Genomic DNA, 23757 nt, shown 5'->3' on the forward strand with positions numbered 1-23757 from the left:
TGTCAGACTGTTTCCCATTAAAAACAGGATTATTCCCTTAAGTCTCTTAAACTTCACCTTTTTCTCTCCTGTAGAGATTTGATGAGTCGTTAGAACAGGCTCCAACAGGGAGGAACACAAGAGACAATGCGCTTGTCAGGAACATCTACAGAGGCTCGTTAGTTCTCCACTGGATGCTGACCACGACTAAAGTTCAAGGTCTCTGTTCAGAGCACCCACAGGCTCAGCAGAGGTTTGGTTCTGGGAATCCTGCCACTAGTACAGTTGGTATTTGATTGTGCTAGATTGTAAAGGTGTACTTAATAAAGTGGCCAGTGAGTGTATACGGTAGGTAATTTTGTCCAACCATTTATAGAAATAAGATTTGACTAAACAGTTTTAACGAAAACTGAAGATGCTCACTATAATAAAATCTGGATTTATTACAAGACAGTTTACTTTATTTATAACAGGCAAACTTGGTGGAGAATTATAGATGTAGTGGTTTTTTTACATGTCTAAATTATTTTGTGACATGATATTTCGACTAATATTTGCTTAGATAACAAATTGCCAGATCCTTAGCCATCAGTATACCAGTGTAACAAATACCTTACTCGTGACAATTATCAAAACTTAGATAAGAGCACAACTTTATTTGACAATTACGAACAAAATATTGTCTGTCCTGTGCTGCACAATAAAAAAGGTTTTTAATCACCTTTAATTAAATCACCTCACAATATGTCCAACATAATAATCCATGTATTATGCACGTCACACTGCAGCTGGTAAAAACTGCTGAGTATTGTGTGAAATCGCTTTAAATTGTACACGGCTGTTTCTAGTTCATTCTGGCGGAAGGTGTAGTTTATATTAAGGTAATTTGCACTGCATGGGTAAATATATATATGATTGCCGCTCCGCCGCACGCAGTTTCGTTTCAGTCCCTTCTGGTTTTTCTGACGACTGCTCGGGTCAAGATTGCAACATCGAGTCTCCGCCCCCCGGATGACGACATCGCAGGAGGAAACAACGTAACCAAACATACCCCGAGTCTGTCGGTGTCCTCACTCCGGCTTGAAGTCCTGGAACCGAACACGGTCAGAGGAGAACAGGGTCCTGAGGTCCATACTGGATTTAAACCAAACCGAGACACGGATATTGTTTTTTTTTATTTGCAATCGGGAGGACGAAACAAAGAGGAATCGGTTTGATTCGGCTTTGTTCGCTTCAGGTCCGGATATTTAAAAAAAAAAAAGGTTTGTTTTATTTTTTACTCAGCAGTTTTTGCTTGTTGTGCGAATGTTCAGACTCTTGTACATTTAGACTGAAGAAGAAACTCAACAGCTGAGCGACTGACGACACGTTGCGCAACCGAAGCAACAATAAGGAGACAAAGACGTCATCATCTCCGGTCCTTCCATTATCAGAGCTGCTGTTTCCATCCGAGTCCAACTTCAAAAAAAAAAAAGATATTAAAAAAGCCTTTAGTTTTTATGTCTTCACCGCCTTCTGCTCCACGCACGCACGGACAGACACCAGCCCCCAGACCAACTCCACGGAGTTTCCACCGAGTCCACTGGTTTCCTGTACCGCAAGAGCTGGAAGTGGTCTGCGCGAAAACGACAAGGTGAGAAAACTAAACCTGACATCAGAAGTAGACTGCGGAAACACAAAGCAAAGGGTTTACACAGGAAACGTTGAGTTAAAAAACCCAATATACACTACGTCAAGTACCACAAGTACTTGTCATGTACGATGATAGATAATTGCATCATCACCACTGATGGTGATGTGTAAGCATCAGCTGGCGAACACTGAGCTGATGCGCACACGTGAACTACTTCACATACTGCTAAGTGCTTTAGTCCAGGAAGAAAATACTGTAAGTGAGGTGTAGTAAGAATCTACATCTGCACATTGACTAAAGCTGTGAGATAAATGCAGTGGTGTAAAAAGGACCAAATTGTAATGGAGTAGAACTAAAAATATGCATAGGAAGAAAATATGCAAGTACCTGAGTAAGTGTACTGCGTTATTTCCACTACTTGTAAAGTCACTATCAGCAATACATACATACGTTCGTCACCATGTTGTAAACTGGATTACTTTCACTTTACTCTACAGCACTTACACTCTTTTCAAGGTATTAAAAAGTACATTCATCTTTAAAATGTAGTTAGAAAGGTGCAGAAACTCAAAGTAGTCAAGTAAAAATACATCAGAATTACTCAAGTTCAATACATAATTAAACCCACTGGGACTGGGAGCAGGTAGTACAGTCAATTAGAGTGCAGCTCTCAGTAGAGCTTAGTGGTGGACTGTACTGTGTAGTGACAGGGTTAGTAGCACAGAACAAATACCTGAAGTATCTTCAATTTCAGGTTGTAATTTATTTAAACAGTGCGACTGATAATAAAATAACAGAAAAATTAAAAAAAAATTGTAATCAATTAGTTTTAGCAAAAATGTCATATACTTATTTATATATATAGAAAGCAAGAATACTAGCTGTTTTTCTTGATGAAAATAAATCGAACATTTTTGTGATTTGGACTGCTGACCAAACAAAAACATCTGAAGATGTCCCTCTGGATGATGGGTGACTGGGGTTCACATTTCTCTGTATTTAGTTAACTTTGCATAAGTCAAACTAGTCATTTATTAATGGAGACAAAAAGTCTGAAAAGTTTTGAGAATTAAAATAATTGTTAAGTTGCAGCCTTTGAGTTTTATGTTGAGCTTGAAAAGGTGTAGGAAAGGACAGAGGTTGGAAATCTAAAGCTGAGAGACCAGAATCACATTTAGTCTTAGTTTCAGTGTGGACTTGTAGGACGGAGAGAGGGCACCTGACTGCTCATCTGAGGTCAAGTGAAACTTTCAGCACCGCTGAGTTTAAGGCTGTTGTCAAAGTCTGTAGCAAGAGAGGAAAAAAAAAACAAATGAAACAAAAACAGAGGTCAGCAGAGTTTAGAAAATTGCATAGAGCTGAAGTAAGAACAGTGAGGCACTTCCTGTTCTGAGCTCCTGATGTAAATATCTCTAATTCTAAACCTCAATTGAATTTGTAACAACTATAAATATTTAAAACCCTAGTTGAGCAAATCCTTACTCAACAGTACTTTGGATTTTATTTATTCAGACTTGTGGTTTTAACTACCTTTAATAAACACAAATTACCCAGAAGTCCACGGTGGCCTCAGACTGTAAGCATAGTATGTAGCTAAGGTTGCAGCTAAAGAGCTTAAAAACGACTGGATGGCAGTATTGCTGAATATTAAGGAAAGGAAAAAGAATTCAGACAAGTAAAGTCATAAGAGTTTGGATTTCTAGCAGCAGCTGCTGTAGTGGATGTCGATTTGTCCTAAACAAACCCAAGGAACATGCTTCAATTTTACAGAAAGTCAAATGAAAGAAATGGTGAAGAGAGAGAGAGAAGGGGCACAGATTCACAGAAACCAAATCAACAGTAGTCGTTTTAGTCGACAAGTTTATTCTTAACTGACGTGATTGTGAAACCTCGGTTTCTGAAAGTGATGGAGAAATCATTTATAGAGCTGAAGCAATGACACATCACACAGCACTGATTCACTGTGTGTGTGTGTTGGAGGATGACGTTGCCGTGGCAACACTGTGACTCAGGTTGTTTCACCAAAGTGAAAGCAGTGTTGGCCAACAGCAGTTTTCCACACACACACACACACACACACACTCTGAAAAACTTTTTAAATAAAACGTTTGTGTGTGTCTGTGTGTGTGTGGTAGGTGTTGACCGTATTTAAAGCCTGTTTAAACTATAAACTGTTGTGCTCTGATGCAACGATCTGAAAGCGCCTGCCAGCTTACAGAAAGTTGCATCATGAAGCCTATAGACACGTTAACAATGTAACATGTGAGCTGCAGAGACAGCGAACACGGTCAGATATTAATATAACGTTTATTTATGTATATAAAAATTTTACTTTGGTTGGTGTAGGGAGGTGGCTCAGCTGTGGTGACGCCACCAGAGGGCGTTGCAGTGCAGAAATAAAATTCTGAGTTTTACCTGTTGTAATCTGTGACCTATCACGAGTTCCTACTAGAAGCTTCACTGACATAAACAGTGTGGCTGCATGCGGTGGTCCTGAGGATTCACTACCTTCATTTAACAGGACCAGACCATTAATAGAGTCACAGTGTTTCCTATGATCCATAGTCAGTTTCTTCTCAAAAACAGATACTGAAAAGAACAAGTTTATCTTAATAAACCAGGCAATAAATCATCAACTGGGTCCTGCATCAACATCATATATGGTTTTAAACACTGCGTCCAGCTGCTTCTTAGTGGATGTGGAGCTGATATTAATTAACCAGATGATGTCACTTCTTTCCTCCAATCACAGATGAGCATGGGAGAAGTTAGCGCCAGGTCTCAACTATGTCTGAAGAGGCTGTTGGACGAACCTCAGGACAATTTAGCAAAATATAAACGAGCCCGCCTGGCCCCACCCCTTCAATCGACTGGCCTGTCACCATGCCTCAGGCCCAAAAGCCCCACCCCCAAGTCCAGCCAGAGCCAATCACCATCCAGAGTGGGACCATATTTCCTGTTTGAACGCCGCGAAGGAGAGGAGATCTATAGGGCTGTGCATGCACACACAGAGCAGCAGTACACCTGCCAGGTAACACGCATACACGCAAAGAGTACTTCTAACAATACTACAGACATCGCTGAAAACACTAATGCTGATATTATTATCAATATTGTTGATACGGTTAAAAATTCTAACACTCTGAATTCAAACAAGCACTCTTAGTACAGACATATGCTGCTAGTACTTAGTAACCTGACTGCAGAATGTACAGATCAGAAAAAAAATCCCAACCTAGTAAACATGGCTGAAAATACTTGATACTGCCAGAAATACTGATATTAGCATTGGTACTGATCATACAGTCAATACAACTGCTAGTACTATAATAATATTGCAAAAGAAAAAAAAAATCATAATATTGTAATTCATGGCAGCAGTTACCATGTTATCCTAACTTCTGGTTGCCATGGTTACAGGTGCTCCCTCTGCGAGGTTACCTGGAGCGGCTGGCTGTCTACGACCGGATCGGTCATCATGACAACATCTGTGGCCTGCAGGATGTTGTGATTGGCCAGGAAAGCGTGTATGTCTTCCTGCCTGGTCACCACGGCGATATGCACGCATATGTGCGCAGCAGGAAGCGTCTGGGTGAGGAGGAGGCGAGTCATCTGTTCGCTCAGATGCTGAATGCTGTGGAGCACTGCCATCGCCACGGAGTCGTCCTGAGAGACCTGAAGCTCCGCAGGTTCGTCTTCACCGACAGATACAGGTGAGAAACACAGGTGCTGACACAAAGAGAATACTTATACTACTAATACTGCATCAACTTTTAGATACAATGATATTAAGGCTACTGAAGCAATACTACAGACTCGGAAGCTTTGGATGTTGTCTTCACTAGTAGATGCAGATAGCACTGATACTACATTCTACACCGACATACATTTAAAGACAGGTACTAATATGTTTAAAAAGTACTACACATACCTATACTCACATATAAATCTACATAAAAAACCCATATAATAAGTAATGCTACCACATCCTACAAAAACACCCAAGAATAAATGATAGAAATATTTCTGATACTGATCTAAATTCTATCAATACTGCATAACATACTGATGATACTGCAAAAATGGTGCAAGCACAACCACTGCAAATAGTAAATGCTAAAGATGCTAAACACCTCTATTTTGTTTACAAGTGTGATCCTTTTACACTTACCCAGTAGTATGAGCAGTATAATTAGTATAAGCAGTATAATCAGTGTTATTAGTCAGTTAAATGCCACTACAATGCTATTACAATACCCCCTGTAGTACTGGTGATAAGGAACAATACTACAGATACCACTGCAGAAATTGCTGATATTTCAGACTAAAATCCATTTTTCTTCATCCGTAGGACTCGTCTTGCTCTGCTGGGCCTTGACGACTGCGTCCTCCTGCACGGTAACCACCACGATGACTCTCTAACAGACAGACACGGCTGTCCAGCCTACGTTGGCCCTGAGCTATTGACCAATGGGAACAGGTCTTACTCGGGCCGTGCTGCAGACATCTGGAGCCTGGGCGTGTCTTTGTACACCATGTTGATTGGACGATACCCATTCCAGGATACGCAGCCCACCGCGCTGTTCACCAAGATCCGCCGTGGGACCTTCAGCCTGCCAGATTGGCTGTCAGCGCAGGCGAAGTGTCTGATTGGTTGCATGTTGAGGAAAACACCTGCGGAGAGACTAGAGGCATCTGAGCTGCTGATGCACCCGTGGCTGACGAATCCCTGCCTGCCACATCCCAACATGAACAAGATGCATCAGAGCTCACATGTGACATCACAGAATAAAGACGAGGATGCTGACCAAGTGGTCCCAACGTGGACAGAAAAACACTAACACACACACACACATGCTAGTACTTCCATAATTCTGAGGACTTTTTAAATTTACCCTGTGCTTCACACTAACTTTAACACTAATTGTGCTTTCACATGTCACCTGTTTGGTTCGGTTAACATGAAACAGCCTGATCCTGGATTACTTGACACCCAGGTGCCTTCTTCTTGCTGTAGCTGTATCTCAATTCAAGCCTCATCTTCCTAGAGGGGCCCCTGACCGTTGAAGGGGACTTCACATTGACATCCGAACCTACTTCTCGTCTTCCACAAATCTTTTGCACCACAGAGGATTCCTCACACAGTCACCAGCTCCACCAGTACCACCAGTACCAGACACAAACCAGAACCGATGGTGTGTTCAGGGGCTCCTCGTCAACTCAGAAAGCAAATTATTTGAAATTGAATTGATCAGTTACAACATAGTGTTAAACTGGGACAAACCCATTAAAAGACCAAAACTAACAAATTGATGTGACTCACAAGTGTTGTCCGTGTACCGAAGCCCTGATGCATCTTGTTCTTCTTTGCTGTTTTGTGGCAGTGATTTTGATGCAATCTGGGATTAAATCCCTTTATAAATCACATGAGGATTTCTCCAAGGGCCAGCATCTGGCCTTATCCGCCTTACAATGAGAGCCCCACTGCTACTCATGAACTACTAATATTATATCAATGCTCCTTTTTGAGTCAACATTTAATGAAACCACAGTACAAAGCTGTTGAAGTACATTTCTGAGCTTCTTTAACCTATAATATATTTTCACTTTAGAGAATTTAGAAAGTACTGAGTGACGCAAAGTTGGTCTTTTTCTAAGGAGTTCTTGACAGAAAAATATGAAACGATGGCAGCATTATCCTTTAAAGTGAGTCTCTGTAATTTATAAAAAAAGTAAAGCCGATGCTGAACTCTGGTTTCCTTAATTAGAGGAACATGATATTCCAAAGTAAAGTAGGTATCTCTTGGAGAAAATAGTTTCTCTCCTAAACACGTGCAGAAAGAGAGTGGGTGGAAAAAACAAACAAATGTGTAGGGCTTTCATATAAAGTAGCCTGTAGAAGTCGAAGTCTGTTTCAGCTCTGCCATGTGGGGACAAGCATCGGCCTATTTGACTAACTGTTTTCTGATCTGCTGCTGGTATACACACCGAGAACCTGCAAGGACTATTTCATTGGTCGACTTTAACACACATGATTACAACTCAAGGAACTGGTGGTTTTAAAAGTTGGAGCTAAAAGTGGAGCACAGCCTCTGTTTTTCAGCAATTACCTTTCCCATCTCTCCCGCTCTGATTGAAAGGGAAGGATCAACGATCGGAGAATTGACAAATTAAAATTCAGCTTCAGCCTAACTTTGACATACCTATCTTTTTCTAATGACCACTGTTTCACTGTTACGGCACGGAGGTACTCATTTCCAACTAACTGTTTTTGCAGTGCTCACAACATTTATCTTGACTAAGCAATTTACCCGTATGATGCATCTTGAAAGAATTTTCTTCTTATGCATCGAATTTCCCTATGACAAACATGTTCATAACTGTAACAATAAGACACAATTACCATCATGCCAAAATTACAGAAAAGTTCATTAAAGATCACGCGACATGATTTGTTCTGTAACAGTGTAATTGAGGATGTAATATACGCACCATGTCTTGAATCTCAATAAGAAAATGATCCTGACACTGATCTTGTTCCCCTTGACTAAAGTTGGCTAATTTCTACCCAGCAGACCTTCAGCAGCCAATAGGACGCCTTAAACCCATCTACTGTAAAATCAGCCCAAGTTTAGAAATAAAAAGTTTTCATAAAATGCTCAGCTCATGAACAGGTTTTTTGTTTGATTCTGGTGTTTTATTATTGGTAATATTTCCTGCTTGTTCTCAAGTTTCATTGCAGTGGTTTGCAAAACATTGGTGAGAATCTGTACTTATGCTGTATAGTAATTTACCACATCCCACAGAGAACAAGCTGCAATACACAGTTTGCATCCCTAGTTCATGACTGCTTAAATCTGGAGACCCCCCTCTTTGATTGTAAGAAGGGCTGGATACATTGCTGTAACCTGCTACATTGCTGCATGTGCCCTTATGTTTTGGTGTAACCAAATCCTCCAGAAAGACATTACAGGTAGCTTATCACACACCTGCAGAACAAAATGAAATGCAATGTCTTAAACGGCTCCCACTCCGGGAAATTACTTTTTTAAATACTAAAACTAAAGTGACAACGTGTCACTTCATATGGGGTCAATCAAAAAGCAGCAGCTCATTCCCAGAATGAACATTTTAGGTAGAAAGCAGCAGCTGCTAAAGCTTCTTCTTCTTGTGCAGTTTTTAAAAGGACACATTAAGCAGTAACACTAAACGTGGTGGCATCAAAATGCCTCATGAATTTTTATTTATTTTTGTTTAGGTAAATGTTATTTAAATTATGTTAAAACGCAGAAAAAAGTGTTAAGATGTCGTAATGTATTGAAAGAATGGATGTGGGTACAGGTACTCGTGACTGATAAACCTAAAATTAAAAAGTAGGAGCCCCGACTAGGAGAAGAAAAGCTGAAGAAAAGAAAGAATATACTTTTTAGTAGATGAACATTAAGTCTGAGGGCAGCAGATTTTCTCACCTTCATATTTATTGCTGAATCTGATGGCAGATTAAATCTTGTGACTGTCATTCATTAAAACATCCACTTCATTCATGTTTGACAGAAAACAGTCTCAGTTCTGTGTAATCGTAGTCTTAAAATCCCGATCACCAGCCAGTAAGCTGTCTGTCGTGTCTGTTCATGGTCAGTGGCAGCAGCCAATCAGGAGCCAGTATCAGTGTCCATGTCATCAGTGTCATCATCTGTCAGAGCGGCAAATCTGTTCATGGTCAGTGGAAGCAGCCAATCAGGAGTCAGTATCAGTGTCCATGTCATCAGTGTCATCATCTGTCAGAGCGGCAAATCTGTTCATGGTCAGTGGAAGCAGCCAATCAGGAGTCAGTATCAGTGTCCATGTCATCAGTGTCATCACCCTCTGAGCGGCAAATCTGTTCCTGGTTAGTGGCAGCAGCCAATCAGGAGCCAGTATCAGTGTCCATGTCATCAGTGTCATCGCCCTCTGAGCGGCAAAGTTCTTCCAACGCCAGCTCTGAGAGACAGGAAGTGGAAAAAAGTGGCTTTGTTTACTTCAGAGTTCTGAGTGATGTAAATTATGGCCAGAAGCATGTAGACACCTAAACATTCTAGATCAGTGTAAAATGTAAGTTATTATTTTAAGTAAATATATATAAGTAAGTAAACTAGGTGTTTATAATGTCACTCATGGATTCTAGAACTGTAAGTCTTCGTGTCCAACCACAATATTAACATAATAAAATGGCTGAGATTGGATGGAATATGATGGGAAGGAAAAAGTTTAAGTTTGGGGCTTTCATAGTGCAGATGTCCCTGCAGTGCAACCAGTCGCTGTACAGTCAAAGATAAAGGAACATGCTGACGTTTGTTTCATAATTACATTCTGAACACAATTTACCCCAAATCGTCTTCATCTAGTGGAAGTTTGACTTCTACTGATTTCAGCAGATACAGGACAGTTGCTAACTAACATTAATTACATGATTTAAACTGATGACAATTCAAATCAATCATTGTGTTGTGGATGTGCATACTCTCCAAAAAGGCTTCAATACAAAACTGCTGTCTGTAGACAAACATTGTCCGTATGAAGTAAGAGGTAAGAATCTGTAACACATCTGAACACAATACTGTTTTGTTTTCAATATCAGTAATGCGGTTTTATCACTTGAGTGCACCATTGCACTTTTGTAGATGGAATTAAATTACAAAGTTCATGCTACAATACATTTATTACACTGTTCATAGCTGTGGTATTGAAATTAGTATTGGCAATTGTGGATTTGTGGATTACAGAATACCAACATTCTGGTATTGTGATATCCCTATTCCCCACTAGAGAACTCATCATTGTTTAAGTAGTGAGATAATGTTTTCACTGTTGCTATGGGCTAAATTAAGTTCACAACACAATTAGGTCAGAGTACCCTTTGAAGCCACTGTGTGCGTGTGTGTGTGTGCGTGTGCGTGTGTGTGTGTGTGTGTGTACCCTCGCTCTCGCTCAGCTCGGGGATCTTCTTCAGTGTGTCACGCACAGCAGGGATCACCTGGTCGTACATGTGCAGCAGTGGCCTGCAGCTCTCTGAGAAGCTGCCATGATGCAGCAGCAGCCAGTGCAGCAGTAGCAGACACTCTCTGAGCAGAGATGCGGCGGGGCCACACCACCAAGGCAACACAGGGGCTGAGCACTGTGACGGAGGTGGGTTCAGCTCTGAGGAGTCATCAGAAAGTATTTAGCAAAGGAGACTGTTGATTTACACAGATATTACTGAGTGTTTCACTGGGTGTTCACACATACAGCGTTGTGATGGTTGTGGTTTCCTGATTATTAACACTGTGTTTAACACACTACGTAAGCTTGTGAGAAGGTATTATACAACTATTAATAATTATTTTGAATCATTGCTAGTGTCGAGTGGTGGCAGGTAGCCAGACAACCACTGTCCAGTCAGGGCAAAAATCACATGCTCAGCACAACACAACTGGAGCTTTACCAGAGGCCAACCACAGCCAAATACATTATAACTCTGTGTGAATTCCTAGTTAGGTACAGTATAGTGAACATTTCCAGGCCACTGGTTTAGACCTGACATGCAACTGACCTACTGAATCTGTCGGCTCCTGAGAACCTCGGAGTTCCAACCACTGGCGATGGAAAACAATTACTACCGTCTGAACCAACTGAGAGAGGAGACAGAAGAAGGGCGTAAAAAAAAAAGCAACACTAATTTTAATGTCACTGTATAAAGAGATGGATGCAGAGAGTCAGAGAGACTTACCTCATTGTAACAGTGACAGCTTCTTTGCAAGTTGTTGGTCCAGCTTTCTGCAGCCTGAGTCATTTGTCTGCTCAACAAACGAACCACCTGAAACACAAAAATAAAACAGAAGCATTGTAATACTCAAATATTAGGGGTTTCTTATTTTTAATACATTTGCAAAGCTTTCTATTATAACCTTTATTATTATAGATGGGCAAAAAATGTATTACCCATTTAAAATAATGGTACCACACAAAGTATGCAAATTAAAGAGGGGATAATACTTTCCACATGGACTGTAAATGTGTTTTTAAAAAAGCCTCCTCCTACTTCCAGCAAATGTTGAAATAGATACAACTTTTTTCAGCGGGATGAGTTTGGTTACTCATCTGTATCTTTTTGTAGAACCCAGAATGTCTCTGCGGTGTGTGTGTGTGTGTGTGTGTGTGTGTGTGTGTGTGTGTGTGTGTGTGTGTGTGCATGAGAGACCTGCAGGTCCAGCAAAATCCATTCTGTGTTTGTTGCCTGGTTATCTGGTCTGGTTCTGATGAACTTGAACAACTTCTGGAAAACACATGGGTCTAGAGAAAATAAGAAACATGACTTATGTTCAGTGGCGGTGAATTTGTCTGTTCATCTAAAGCCTGTGGAGCATCGACTGTAAAATTTCAAGTAATATTTCTTAAGTACAAGACAAGACAAAAAAACAAACAAACATAGAATAGTAACTGAACATACAGTATGCAGGCATCACTGAAAGTCATTACAGTAACGATCCACAAAGCCTCACCATGCTGAGAGCGGAGCTGCTGAGTCAGTGTCTGGTGGTCAGACATCGATGAGAGGATTGACACACACTCAGAAACTGTCTGCAACCTGCTGTCTGCTGACAAATGCACACACACCATCTGCAACACACACTGCAGCCTAAGAAAAAAGGAGAAGACAGATGGGACCAGCAGTGAGCCTACTGTAGATTAATACATTATTAGCCTAAAGGGGTGGGATGATGTATTATTATACAATATTTGACACTATTTTAGCAGTAATACAGATGACAATATTGTTAAATGATATGCTTCTACTATAACATAAAAATTTAGTTTAAAATATGATGATGATTCAACAATGATGTAGCTAAAAAGTAAAATATAAATTAAATATTTATACAGTAATGTACAGTATGATGTACCCGTGGTCAATGCACCCACCTTTGCTTGTTTGTTTCATTGTTCTAAGTATATTATTTTAGGGGGAAGCACTGAAAAAAACCTCTAACCGAAAAAGAGTAAGTTAAAGTTTTTGGTGCAACATCTGCTGTGATCTCCGCCTCATAACTGAAGTATGTGACGTAGATCGAGCTGAAGTGGTCATTTATTGTAACACGGATGATACTGTACAGACTACATGTTCAGAACTGATTGAGCTGTGCCTTTACTCATCAGGTTCTTTCTTCTCTGGGCAGTGTGACCTGTTCTTTTTACCTCAACTAATCAGCACATAGCTTCTAGAAACATCACGTACTTCTACACTATGTTGCATCACAGCAGTGGCAATAAATACCTGCAGGTAACCACAGACACTAAGCAGGAAAGTCTTCAACAAGCATACAAACCCTGCTCAGCCACTTATAGGTTATAGTTAGTTATATTTATAGGCCTATTTAGTTGTGATATTTAAGGTTATGATAAGGGGCTATGGAACGCATTATGCTAGCATTTTCTCTATTATAGAAACCAACATACATGTATATTTAATGTAATTTCAGGGTATAAATAAACCATTAAAATACAGTTTAAATGTGTATGGAGAAGAAATCACAATCACAATTTAGAAAAGGCTGCAAAATAAACATTTTCAAAACATTTTTGGACTAAAAACCACTGAACTTGCAAACAGTGTCTTGACCAACACTAAAACCCCATTGTTTCCAAATGCACAGTAAATAATAAATTAGATTTTAAAAAATACACTACACTGAAATATTTTTCAAGGCTTGCACTGCTAGTGTGAATCAGAGATTTCATTTTCGGCACACAATGTGCCAAAATGTGCTGAACTCAACTCAGGAATGAAAAAGAAATTGTATTTTTCATTCTTGATCTGACATATTCAAAATGGTTCTTTTCAGATTTAATGATTGCCGAGTTAACCATAAGCAGAATTTGTGTTACAGCTAATTTTGGCCATGTTGTTAGTTTCAAGACAGTTCTGAAACAAAATTATAGTCCTGTTTATAAACTGAGTATAGCTATACAATACATTTTCTGTATTTAATTAAACAATTGTGCTTTTATTTGCAAAAATCAGTTTTCAAATATGATTCGATAGCAGGGACCTCTCATATTTCCATTTAAATGAGGTCACCACAAAATTATAAAAAGATACTTTGACCTCAACTCTGCCTTTTTTTCCGATAAAGGCATTTAAATAGAGCGACAGAAACATGGTTATTCTTATTCCTGTATACATGGAAACATCTAGGTTTTTGTCTGCAGGCATGTCTTGATTTCTGACCACTATGTTCTTCTGAACCAAAAAGAAAGTTCACAAGCCTGCAAAAGGTGTAGTTTGATAGTTTCTAACTTCTAACTGAGCACTTCTTCAAAACCAGGATACTAATACACATGAAAACATATTGTGTGTGTCTCTCTCTTTACCTGTTAGTGTGTGTTTGTGTTGCCCTCCTAATTAGAAGGCACAGCATTTTCAAGGCGTTCAGAATGATCTCCTCCCTCTGTGAGCTGCTGATGCCAAGCCCTGCTTCACACAGCTGCAACACCGATTGCAGGAGGGAATTCTGGGAGCACAAGCCAACACCTATGCCAGAGCACTCAGTCTACAACCAAACAGAGGGAGACAGATTTCACTGATATATTGTTCTTTAGTGGAAAGTAAAGAAGCTCAGTCCAGGAAATGACAAAATTTAGGCACATTATGATTTTATGAAAATCCAAGAAATCTGTGGTTTAATCTCACAAAAGTTCATATTACATCATGGGAACTTTCATGTGATGAGAGACATATGTTATCATCTCTAATTAGGATAAAGAGAAAACGTTTATTCAGTTATATGCAATTAGAGAAGTGTGTGAGTGATCCATCAGTGTGTGTGTGTGTCTGTGTTTACCTTGTGTGAAAGTCTTCTCTGACTCTCGCCTGACAAGACAACTTCCACCACCTGGGCAACAGGTGAAAGTTCAGAAAATACAGACGATGATCACTACTGCTGTAAACTGTGCACAAACACTTGAACAATTCCTTCAAATAAAACTTTAGTTGATGCTAGTAGAAAACAAAATACATAATTGTAGTTACTTAATATTTTCATAGTTTTGGGCTTTTAGATGGACAAAATAAGAACACTTACACAATAGTGGGGAAACTGCAGTGTTGTAATTATAAAAGTTCAATAATTGTTCCTCTGATATTTTTTTAGGTGTCTATATGGTGACTGTGGTGTCATTACCTCATCACTGTGGGCCAGCAGAAGCTGGAGGAGCCTCAGAGCAGCCAAACCAGTGTCTTCCACACTGAACCCAGTCAAGTCAGTCTCCTCGAGTCTTCTCAATCCAGCTGTAGAAGCATCACAACCTGCTGGGAGCGAGCTGACAGTTGAAGAGCCTGAACCCCTGCTGCCAGCAGAGGTGGAGCGGAGCGAGTCGAAAGCCTGACTCAGTCGAGACAGGTGAAGGTCTAACAGAGGGAGGAGGAGGACGGCTCCGGGACATGAACTACACAAATCATAAATGGAAAGAATATATTTTTAAAAAATAACAAGAAAACATAAAGAAGTTGCCCCAAACAAGGTAACCAGTCATTAACGTTCACTGTTCGTTAACTTGCTTCAGCAGTTGTTTACCATAATTCCTGTTCAAAAATCCTCACATTTCTAATTTACCTCGTTAACACAACCTTATAATGTTTTTTGTCATGTAGTCAGTTCAGTGCTGCTCTGATGTAATTTGGCCACAAGAGAGCTCTGCAGTCCACAGGACTGTCCAGCTTCAACTACATTTGTGTCCTGGATTCTTTACTGGCCAACAGATACTTTGTAAAGATTCAGCAGAGCACCTCTAGTACTTTGTACTGCCAGTCTACCTGTTTTTGTTGATCGCTGCAGCTGCTGTTCGGCTCTGACTCAGCAGGTTCAGTCCTGTTACAGCCAGACTCTGGACAGGGCTCAGAGCTGCTTTGCCCCCACCACCACTGAGACTAGGTGCAGCATCCGAATGAAGCAGAAAACCTGCTGACAGGCCACTAAACACACGAAAAACGACAAAACACAGAAAACAACAACACGTTATAGTCTCTTGTTCCAATTCAGTTGAGCAGTGAGTACTAGTAGTAGTGATGAAACCAAACAGTTGGCAATGTTATTAAAATTACTGTTAGTGGCAGCTGTCAAAGTTAAAGTAAAATTTGTGTTTTACCGATGTTGAAGAGAAATTAGGGATTTTAATAAAGTTCTTGGATAATTTTTTTTTCTGACAGTTGACGAACTATGTAAGATAATGGGTGCTGACATGATCGTACCATTTAATCAGAAATCTAAAATTTTATAATTGTCCTGAAATTTTGACACAGTGATTTAGACCTTAAATGCAGGTGTGTAGGCTTTAGAAAAAAACTCAGGGATCTTTTATGTTTAAACAAACTGCATAAAGTTTACTCTACTTAGTTAAACCAGGTCGACCTTCAAACACCATAAATGACCATACACCGCTCTTGGCAACTATGCCGTCACACTGAAACAGTTGGATTTTAGATGGCTAGCTCATGGGCCCCTCTGTGCTATTAATAAAAGGGTGTAGATGATGCCTTTTAACACAGATTTATGCGCCCACACATTGAATCACTGTCTGTTTCTGTGTTAAGTTACCACTTGTAACACCTTTCACCTAAACACTACAAATCTGTATTATACATTTTACACTATTACCAACCACATTGCCATGGTTATAGCATGCGTTTACCTGGATGTCAGGTGGAAGTCCGTCAGACTCATAGACAGTAGGTGGGACAGGCCGAGGCTGCTGGGAGACAGAGGCTGCTGGAGCAACAACCCCAGCAGAACACTCCCTGGAATACAACACAAATACAAACATGAAGCTGGTGAGAGATGAAAACCAGAGCAGCAGGTGCCATGTCGTCCCGACGGAGTCCCTAGTTTGAGTTCTAAAAATGACCATTTAATGTGGTCCACCAAATTAAATTATGTACAAACACAGTTCTGAGAGGTTTATTATCTCTTTGAATCTTTCCATAGCAACTGTAACACTGTTGACACATATTTATTCTACATGTGTTCAACTTCATCTAGATTCAGTCCCTATGTATCACTAATGGGAGTAACATCAACTAGTACATGCATAGATAGTACTTTGGGCATGTTCACAGACTAGGACAACTTAGACTTTGCAGCAAGCAGTATTACTTTACTTTTAATTGTCAGCTAAAATACCAAATTTTACATTGTTAATGTTACTACTTTATACTTACACTGTGACAAATGAATACATTGTTTAATGTATAAATAGGCAGACAATATATAAATTGTTTGGCTAACTGGTTTATATTTTAGAAACATTCAAGTTGAAGCAACACTAAAGACCAACCATGGTGTGTGTGAGTAGGTCTGACAGACAAGAAGGGGTCTGGGCGAGACACTTCTTGCCTATCACCAGATCTCGGCGTCCCTGTATCTGCTGAACACAAACACGAACACAGGTCAAAACTCAGGGGAGCTCAAAGTGACTGTAGCACTACGTTTAACGTGTGACTTACTGTTTTTTCGTGTCTTTACCGGTGTCATTCTGGACAGGATCTGAGCTCCAAATGTCTCCTTGGTGATGAAGCCATTTCCTGTTGGAGAGGAGGAGCTGCTGCCACTCCCATGATGCAACTGTGCGCTCACTTTAGGACTAAATGCAAGAACAAAAAAGAGAGCAGCCTCTCATATTAGTGTAAATACTGTTTGGTTCACTCTAAAACTAACTCACAAAAGTGTTAAATACCAAACACAAATACATACAAAACAATAAATGCAATCAAATGGCGTTCAGTTTGTATAAAGTTCCCAAATGCAGAATATGTTGAGTAGAGATTGGACCGAAAAATACCATAAAAACATTTAACTGAAGATCACATCTGTGACCAGTAATACGAGTCATGGCTTACCTGTGTCGAGGGAGTGGAGAGGCTGTCTTATTTTTGTCTGCACTAAGCAGCTTGGTTTTCATCTCATTCATTTCCGCTTCTTTAAACTGCAGCTCAGACTGTAGAGACTGAACCTGCACAGACATGTAATTATCGTGTTATCGTGCAGATCCTTCCGTAAAACTGTATTTGGTTGTGGATTCTTTAGCTCCTCACCTTTTTGTTGAGTTCTTTCTCCCTGTCACTTTGCTCTTTCTGTCTCTGAGTCTCTACCATGATTTGGTTTTTTTTCTGAGCCTCTTTCTCCTGCTGAGCGGTTTTCAGAGAATCTCTCAGGACGCGGATCTCCCCATTCTTCAACAGAATCTCATCTTCTACCTCCTTCAGCTAATGACATACACACATCAACACTTATCAAGAAGTGTTAAGTACTAATGTTAAAAATCTGGTTTGTATGTATAATGTATGCTAATGCAACATGCAAAATGTAATGTAATTATTTCTGTAGTTTTGGTCACAGTACTAATTTTCCTGTGTTATTTGCAATTGTTGTTTTCTCTATTCAATTTATAAAGTGAGAAACAGAACAAGTCTCACCTTTCTCTTCAACTCTGCATGCTGGGCCTCCAGCAGGCTATAGGAGTCATCTCTGTCTGACCCAAACGGCTGCTGTCTGCTACCTAAACACACAACACATGTAACAGAGCTTTAACAGCATGTTCAGCTAAAGCTCATCTCGTTTGTATGTCTCCTCCAGTTGTAGTTTACATGCTTGTCTGTCTAGTCTCGTATTCTAATGAGTTCCAGTGATTTCTTTGTACTAGATTCAATGTATTTCCTGAGATATTGCATTGACGGAAAAAAAAAGACAAGCATAGCAAGCAAGGTCATATTTGAAAAAACAAAACAAACAATCAAGAAAAAACTAAATGCACAAACAAATTTACACACCATGTACTTAGTGTCTCTTTTTTTTGCAACGTCGCCTCCTACTTATGAATTACTCACAAATTTCTTATTCAAGGTGAAACATTTACAACTTCAACAGACGAGTCTACAACTTGATTTAGGTGTGAATTTTCATGGGTTTGTTTCTCTCACATCTTGAATAAGCTCCTGTAAAGCCTGTAATGACTTTACACTGGTGCAACTGAACAGCAATATTCACAATTATTTGGGGAATTTGCATTTGTGGCCAAGAATGTTATTCATCACATTTGTTTTAAAGAGAATATCATTAAGCTTTATTCAAGAATTAACAAAAATGCTGTCATGCAAATCTATCCTTTTCATTCTACTTTAAGGTTTACAAGACAGTCTGTGCTTGTGAATTATACTTCCCAAAGGACACAACAGTGTTATCGGTGTCTATTAGATTTAGCAGATTTCAAACCCAAATTGGCTCTTGGTCACATTCAGAGAAACAGACTCTCTGTACCAGACAGACAGCCAAAATGTTGTACTTTTCCTAATGTGATAAAGCAGAAATGTAACAGAATTAAATTAAATGGAATTCACAGTTACAATTTTTTGGACTCTGGACAGATACTTATGTTTTCACACTGACTGTTAAATCACTGCCTTGATACGTTGTTTGCCAGTGGAGGAATAAATAATTTTCTGTTGTTGTGGTCTGTCTTCATTAATTGCATAAATAAAGTCAAATCATTGGCTGCCTGGAGGAACAGAACGTAAAAAAATTGTTCATGATTTGCAGGACAGTGATCACACGATATAAACACTTTTTGTGGAATTATATATCTGAATCCATCGGGATTGGTCTTTTAAATATATTTAAATGATGGAAAAATTACATTAATGTTCAGTTCTGCTGTAACTCACTGAGAGGCTCTCTGCCATGTGTCCCAGAATTCCCTCTGTTGCTGCTGTTGAACACAAGCGCGTTCTCTCTGCTCTGATTTGTGGTGGCCCTGCTCAAAGGTTTGCTTTGCCCAGCAGAGGAAGTTATGGCTTGTGAGGCAATGATATCGATCTCATCAAAGTCATCTTGGGTAAAGTCTTCATCGTCTCCAAAAGGGTCATCAAAGGCCACTGCAGTCGTTACTTCGTGGTTTAGGCCTCTAAGGCGCTTGGTGGGGGGGCAGTTCATGCTGTGACTGAGAAAGAGGAAAGTGAAAGCCTGATAAAACCGCTGACACCTCTGACGCTGCAGGTGCAGCATAATGTTTTGTTTTTATGAAGCACTTTAAAAAAAACGTGCTTGCTAATTATTATAATAATTGGCCCAATTATTGGCCCATTGTGGCATTGTCCCACATGACTAACCCTCCAACTGAACACCTAGTGGCTTTACACTTTGTATGAATAATGAATAACAAAGCAATTTACCTTAACTTATTTTAAGAATAAAATGACTTTGGTGATCATTTTAAGCTGGGATCTAAATGACTCCTTTTCACCATGCAAATTCTGATAAGTTCATCAGTTCTCAAGCCAATTTGAATAAATTTATATTTTTCATGACTTTATAACTAGTGGCAGAAAAAAAGATTATGACTGATCAGTGATTATCAATGCAGGAAACAATGCTTGTGACAGGCCTATCACTATCACTGAACCAGTAGGTGATGAAAAAGAACTTTGTTTCTAAAAGACAGCATGTGTTCCCATTTGCATCATGACCACAATCCAAAGAACTTTTTAACGTTTAGTCTTGATGTATCTAGCCTCTTCAGTACTATGATTTCTACAGAGCTTTCATAAACATCAATTTCCACTGACTGTATAATATGAAAAGGGTGATAAAATCTCTTCAACAACATTTAGCCTGTCACAATAAGCACACATTAACCGGTGTATATCAATTTTATATATACTGACTCCATCAGTAGAGATTAGAAAAGCACTTAATTGTTATTTGACAAGTATTACACTGATTTTGACAAATAATGAACAAGGAAACAAAAAAAAAGCTGAATATACATAAACATTTGTTGGCATACACTCTAAACTCGATGAGAATGTATTTGACTAACACAAAAATACTGTAGGCCTGTAATGTTATATTCTTCACAGATAGTTTCCACTTCATATGTTTAGAGTTTTCTCTGACTCGTCTATAAGAACAGCTTATTACAGCTCCTTACGCATTTCTGCTATTCTGTTTGACCCATGCGCGAAATATTTGGCCCATTCTTCAGACAACCAACTGCTGCTGACTGACTGATAGCAGCAAGGCTCACGTCTTAAATACCGCTGTGGTTCGTATCTGTCGAGGCCAAAGTGTCTGAAACAACCGGTGTTTTCTTGCTAAAACCCAAACTTTTTAAAATAAGCAAATGCAAAAACATCAACACTTGCTCAGTAAAGTTTCTCCAGGTCTCCCGGTACCTTGTCTCCAGGTGCTGCTGTAAATCCTGATACTATTAGCTATTAGATAAACAACAATTACCGGGCTGCAAAGTTAGCCCGCTAAGCTAACACAGCTCACTCCGTCTCGACAGTATTTGAAGTCAGGTCACACTTCATGAAAAACAGCGGTCCTTCATGCGGGGCCTCAACATTGAATTAAACGCTAACACAAGTCGATAAAGCGGCAAACATTCAGCTAAACAGAATAGAGGCAACATTTACAGGAAATTGAGCCCGCTCCAGTGTCGCTGAGAATCTGACCAATCACAGCACCGCTCTGACAAACCGACCAATCATAGTGCGCTTTCCGAAAGTCCTGCGCACAATTGTACGGGTCCCTGTTAGAGACAGACTGCCTAACGCGAAAGATAAAATAATAATAATATTAATAATAATAGACAATATCATACAAACTGTACTCTCATCCTAAAGCGTCCAGGCACAGAGCCAGTCAGTATCTACACAGACGTGCGTTTGCGATTTGCTAGTAATTAATGAGTTACTACTACATCCAATGATCAGCTACAACATCTTTGTGGCACGGAATAATATTTATTCTGGCCACGATTAAAAGGTGTCACGAAAACGTACATTGCAGATTGATGGATGTGGTGCAGCCTGGCTGAAGATCACACCCAGCGATCATAATGACCTCGGTCCACCACATTACAAGTTGTGCAACAAACCTCGTAAAAATACATTTGTAATTTAAATAATTTTTGTAATTGGCATTGTAAAAGGCATTTAAGAGCCGTTTAAGTTATCTTTAACTAAAAACCAAAATAAAAGAACACTTTTAACATTTTAGTCATTTAAGTCATTTCTTAAAATGAATCAAATGAGTCTAGGTTTGTAAGGTGTACGATTTAACAGTTCCATATATGTGCAGGAGAATTTAGACTGACCAAAGTGGTCACAGCACCAAATACAAATGTGTCTCGCTGTGCCTCTCATGAGCTGCTGGTTGTCCATAAACTGAAGAACTGTTTGAGGGGAGAAAGTGTCAAGATTTCACAATCTTGCACATCAGATAAAAATCTACAAATTTAATCAAACAAAATTCTTAATTTTGGGCAATGATGAAAATGTTCAGATTTCTTGTCAAAGCTTAGAGCGCCATTATTGTGTTTTACTTTTTTTTTTACATGAGTGAGTCACACCACAGCACTTATGTGACATTGTTCTTCCTCAGAACAAAATGGGACTGTAGTATTAAAAAAGGACAACGAGGGAGCCCCAAAGGCTCAGTAACAACCATCACTTCTACTCCACTCTTTTTTGTCTACCCAAATAAAATCAGGCTGGGATGGGGAAATCTCTATGATCAAATCCTAGCCCACGCACCGGGTGTGTCCTTAAGTAAGACACTCAGCACAAGCTCCCTGGGCGCCACCCGTAGCTGCCCACTGCTCCCCCCAGGGGGATGGGTTAAAATCAAATCTCAAATTTTGCTGTACTCTGTATATGGACACAACGAAGACAATAAAAGCTTCTATTCTATCTCAGAGAAAGTGATGTTCATTATTTATTAAAATTCATAAAATTTCATTGTACATTTACACTAACTAATTAACAATATGATATTAGTTAACAATGCATGTGGACATTTTTGCTTCTTAAGAAAATGGCTTTTAACTCAATTTGATCCGAACTCCAGATTGTTTTCCTCTACTGTACCCAGTATCTCCAAAACTTTTTAAAAAAATACTTACCCTATGGTTTATTGCCTCTAGAATGCACATTTATTTCTCCCTTGCTCCCCTTAAGTCTTGCCTTCTACTGGTGTACACATATATTTGATTACCTCTATGAACTGATCAGTATTTGATTGGTATCTGGTTCAAACAACTAAATCACAATATATAATGTTGCCAGGAAATCAAACATAAATTTCAAAAGTCGGGGGAAAATATTAAATTGCACTTTTTACCGTAACACCTGCCATGTTATGTTAGGACATAATTTGACAATAGCTGCCAGTTTTTATTCTCTTCTTATGTCAAATGCTGGTGGGTGTTCTATGAATCCTGTACACTCCCCTCATATAGAAGCTTCTTGTGGCTTCTCAGCAACAGCAACTGTGCTTTCCATTTTTAGACACAGACAGGTCTGTGTGTCGCAGCTGAGGCTCAACAGTGTGTGTGTGGAGCTCTGACACATGCACTTTCTCTCCCTCTCTCTCTCTCTCTCTTTCCGCCCCCATACTTCAGCACAGAAATGGCAGAGCTCAGCGACAGGCATCCAGATGAACCTATCATAATCGTCATCATCAGGACACATCTGCACTGCCATAGTATCACCAGTACTCTGCACCAAGGCAGGTCTGCTGGGCACAGATTTAGCTCTTTACATCTTTAAAAAGGATAAATTAACAAAGCAGTACACACATACACACCTTTGGCAGGCGAGCTGGTTACCATAACAACCAAACAGTCAAAGCAGGTCACTGAGTGAATCAGAATAAATGAAGCCAACATATATGTATTTGTAACTGCAGAGCAGAGGAGAGACAGCAGCTTTGGCACAAATTACTCTTTTCTGATTTTGTCCTCCATGAAACATCTTTGACTTCTCTCTCCTGCAAGGTTCTCTCTGGAGACTTTGTACTGCAAGCCACACCACTGTCCAATCACAGAACGAGCCATGTTCACTTTAAGGTTTTATGGATGTCCATGGTCATTTCTGATGTTTGTGAAACTCTAGAAGTATAGTACTGAAAATTTTTCCTTAAGCATAAGTAATAATAGAATAATGCAAAAATACCCATCAATCAAGTATTAACAGCTGCTGTGTTAAAATAATGTATTGCTTTCGATTCCGGTACTGCACAGCATGCAATTTACTACAGCTCTTTTCAGACATGCAATATTGCTGGCTTCATCTAGTT

General features: G+C 39.6%; 2 protein-coding genes across 5 annotated transcripts; one reads left to right on the plus strand and one right to left on the minus strand.

Annotated features, from left to right (window-relative positions):
* Positions 1–1477: 1477 nt before the first annotated feature.
* trib3 (tribbles pseudokinase 3) lies at positions 1478–8274 on the plus strand. Its single transcript, XM_067504608.1, has 4 exons — positions 1478–1612; positions 4365–4643; positions 5033–5325; positions 5964–8274. Exons 2-4 carry the CDS (start codon positions 4365–4367, stop codon positions 6451–6453), a joined length of 1062 nt encoding a protein of 353 aa, XP_067360709.1. The 5' UTR covers positions 1478–1612; the 3' UTR covers positions 6454–8274.
* Positions 8275–8824: 550 nt separating this feature from the next.
* Positions 8825–21160, minus strand: atrip (ATR interacting protein). Of its 4 annotated transcripts, none has more exons than XM_067504605.1 (18): positions 21093–21160; positions 19341–19615; positions 18096–18178; positions 17715–17885; positions 17520–17632; positions 17127–17263; positions 16958–17047; positions 16316–16421; positions 15441–15599; positions 14809–15073; positions 14470–14520; positions 14000–14178; positions 12130–12266; positions 11829–11920; positions 11358–11444; positions 11181–11259; positions 10568–10789; positions 8825–9592 (listed from the first exon to the last, which is right to left on the minus strand). In XM_067504605.1, exons 2-18 carry the CDS (start codon positions 19606–19608, stop codon positions 9519–9521), a joined length of 2313 nt encoding a protein of 770 aa, XP_067360706.1. In that variant the 5' UTR covers positions 19609–19615; positions 21093–21160; the 3' UTR covers positions 8825–9518. The 4 variants fall into 4 exon arrangements, with proteins under 4 accessions (XP_067360706.1, XP_067360705.1, XP_067360707.1 ...); XM_067504604.1 differs by lacking the exon at positions 21093–21160 and adding an exon at positions 20911–21086; XM_067504606.1 differs by lacking the exon at positions 21093–21160 and adding an exon at positions 20850–21086 and having other exon boundaries at positions 16958–17044.
* Positions 21161–23757: the final 2597 nt, after the last annotated feature.

Source organism: Channa argus, chromosome 5 (assembly GCF_033026475.1).
Source record: "Channa argus isolate prfri chromosome 5, Channa argus male v1.0, whole genome shotgun sequence".
Lineage (NCBI taxonomy): Eukaryota > Metazoa > Chordata > Actinopteri > Anabantiformes > Channidae > Channa > Channa argus.

Coding starts and splice junctions, on each gene's coding strand:
- trib3 (XM_067504608.1), top strand. CDS start 4,365: ATGAGCATGGGAGAAGTTAGCGCCAGGTCTCAACTATGTCTGAAGAGG. Junction 4,644..5,032: donor AGCAGCAGTACACCTGCCAG/GTAACACGCATA, acceptor CCATGGTTACAG/GTGCTCCCTCTGCGAGGTTA. Junction 5,326..5,963: donor GTCTTCACCGACAGATACAG/GTGAGAAACACA, acceptor CTTCATCCGTAG/GACTCGTCTTGCTCTGCTGG.
- atrip (XM_067504605.1), bottom strand. CDS start 19,608: ATGAACTGCCCCCCCACCAAGCGCCTTAGAGGCCTAAACCACGAAGTA. Junction 14,179..14,469: donor AGAGAAGACTTTCACACAAG/GTAAACACAGAC, acceptor GTTTGGTTGTAG/ACTGAGTGCTCTGGCATAGG. Junction 12,267..13,999: donor ACACAAACACACACTAACAG/GTAAAGAGAGAG, acceptor CTTTTTTCTTAG/GCTGCAGTGTGTGTTGCAGA.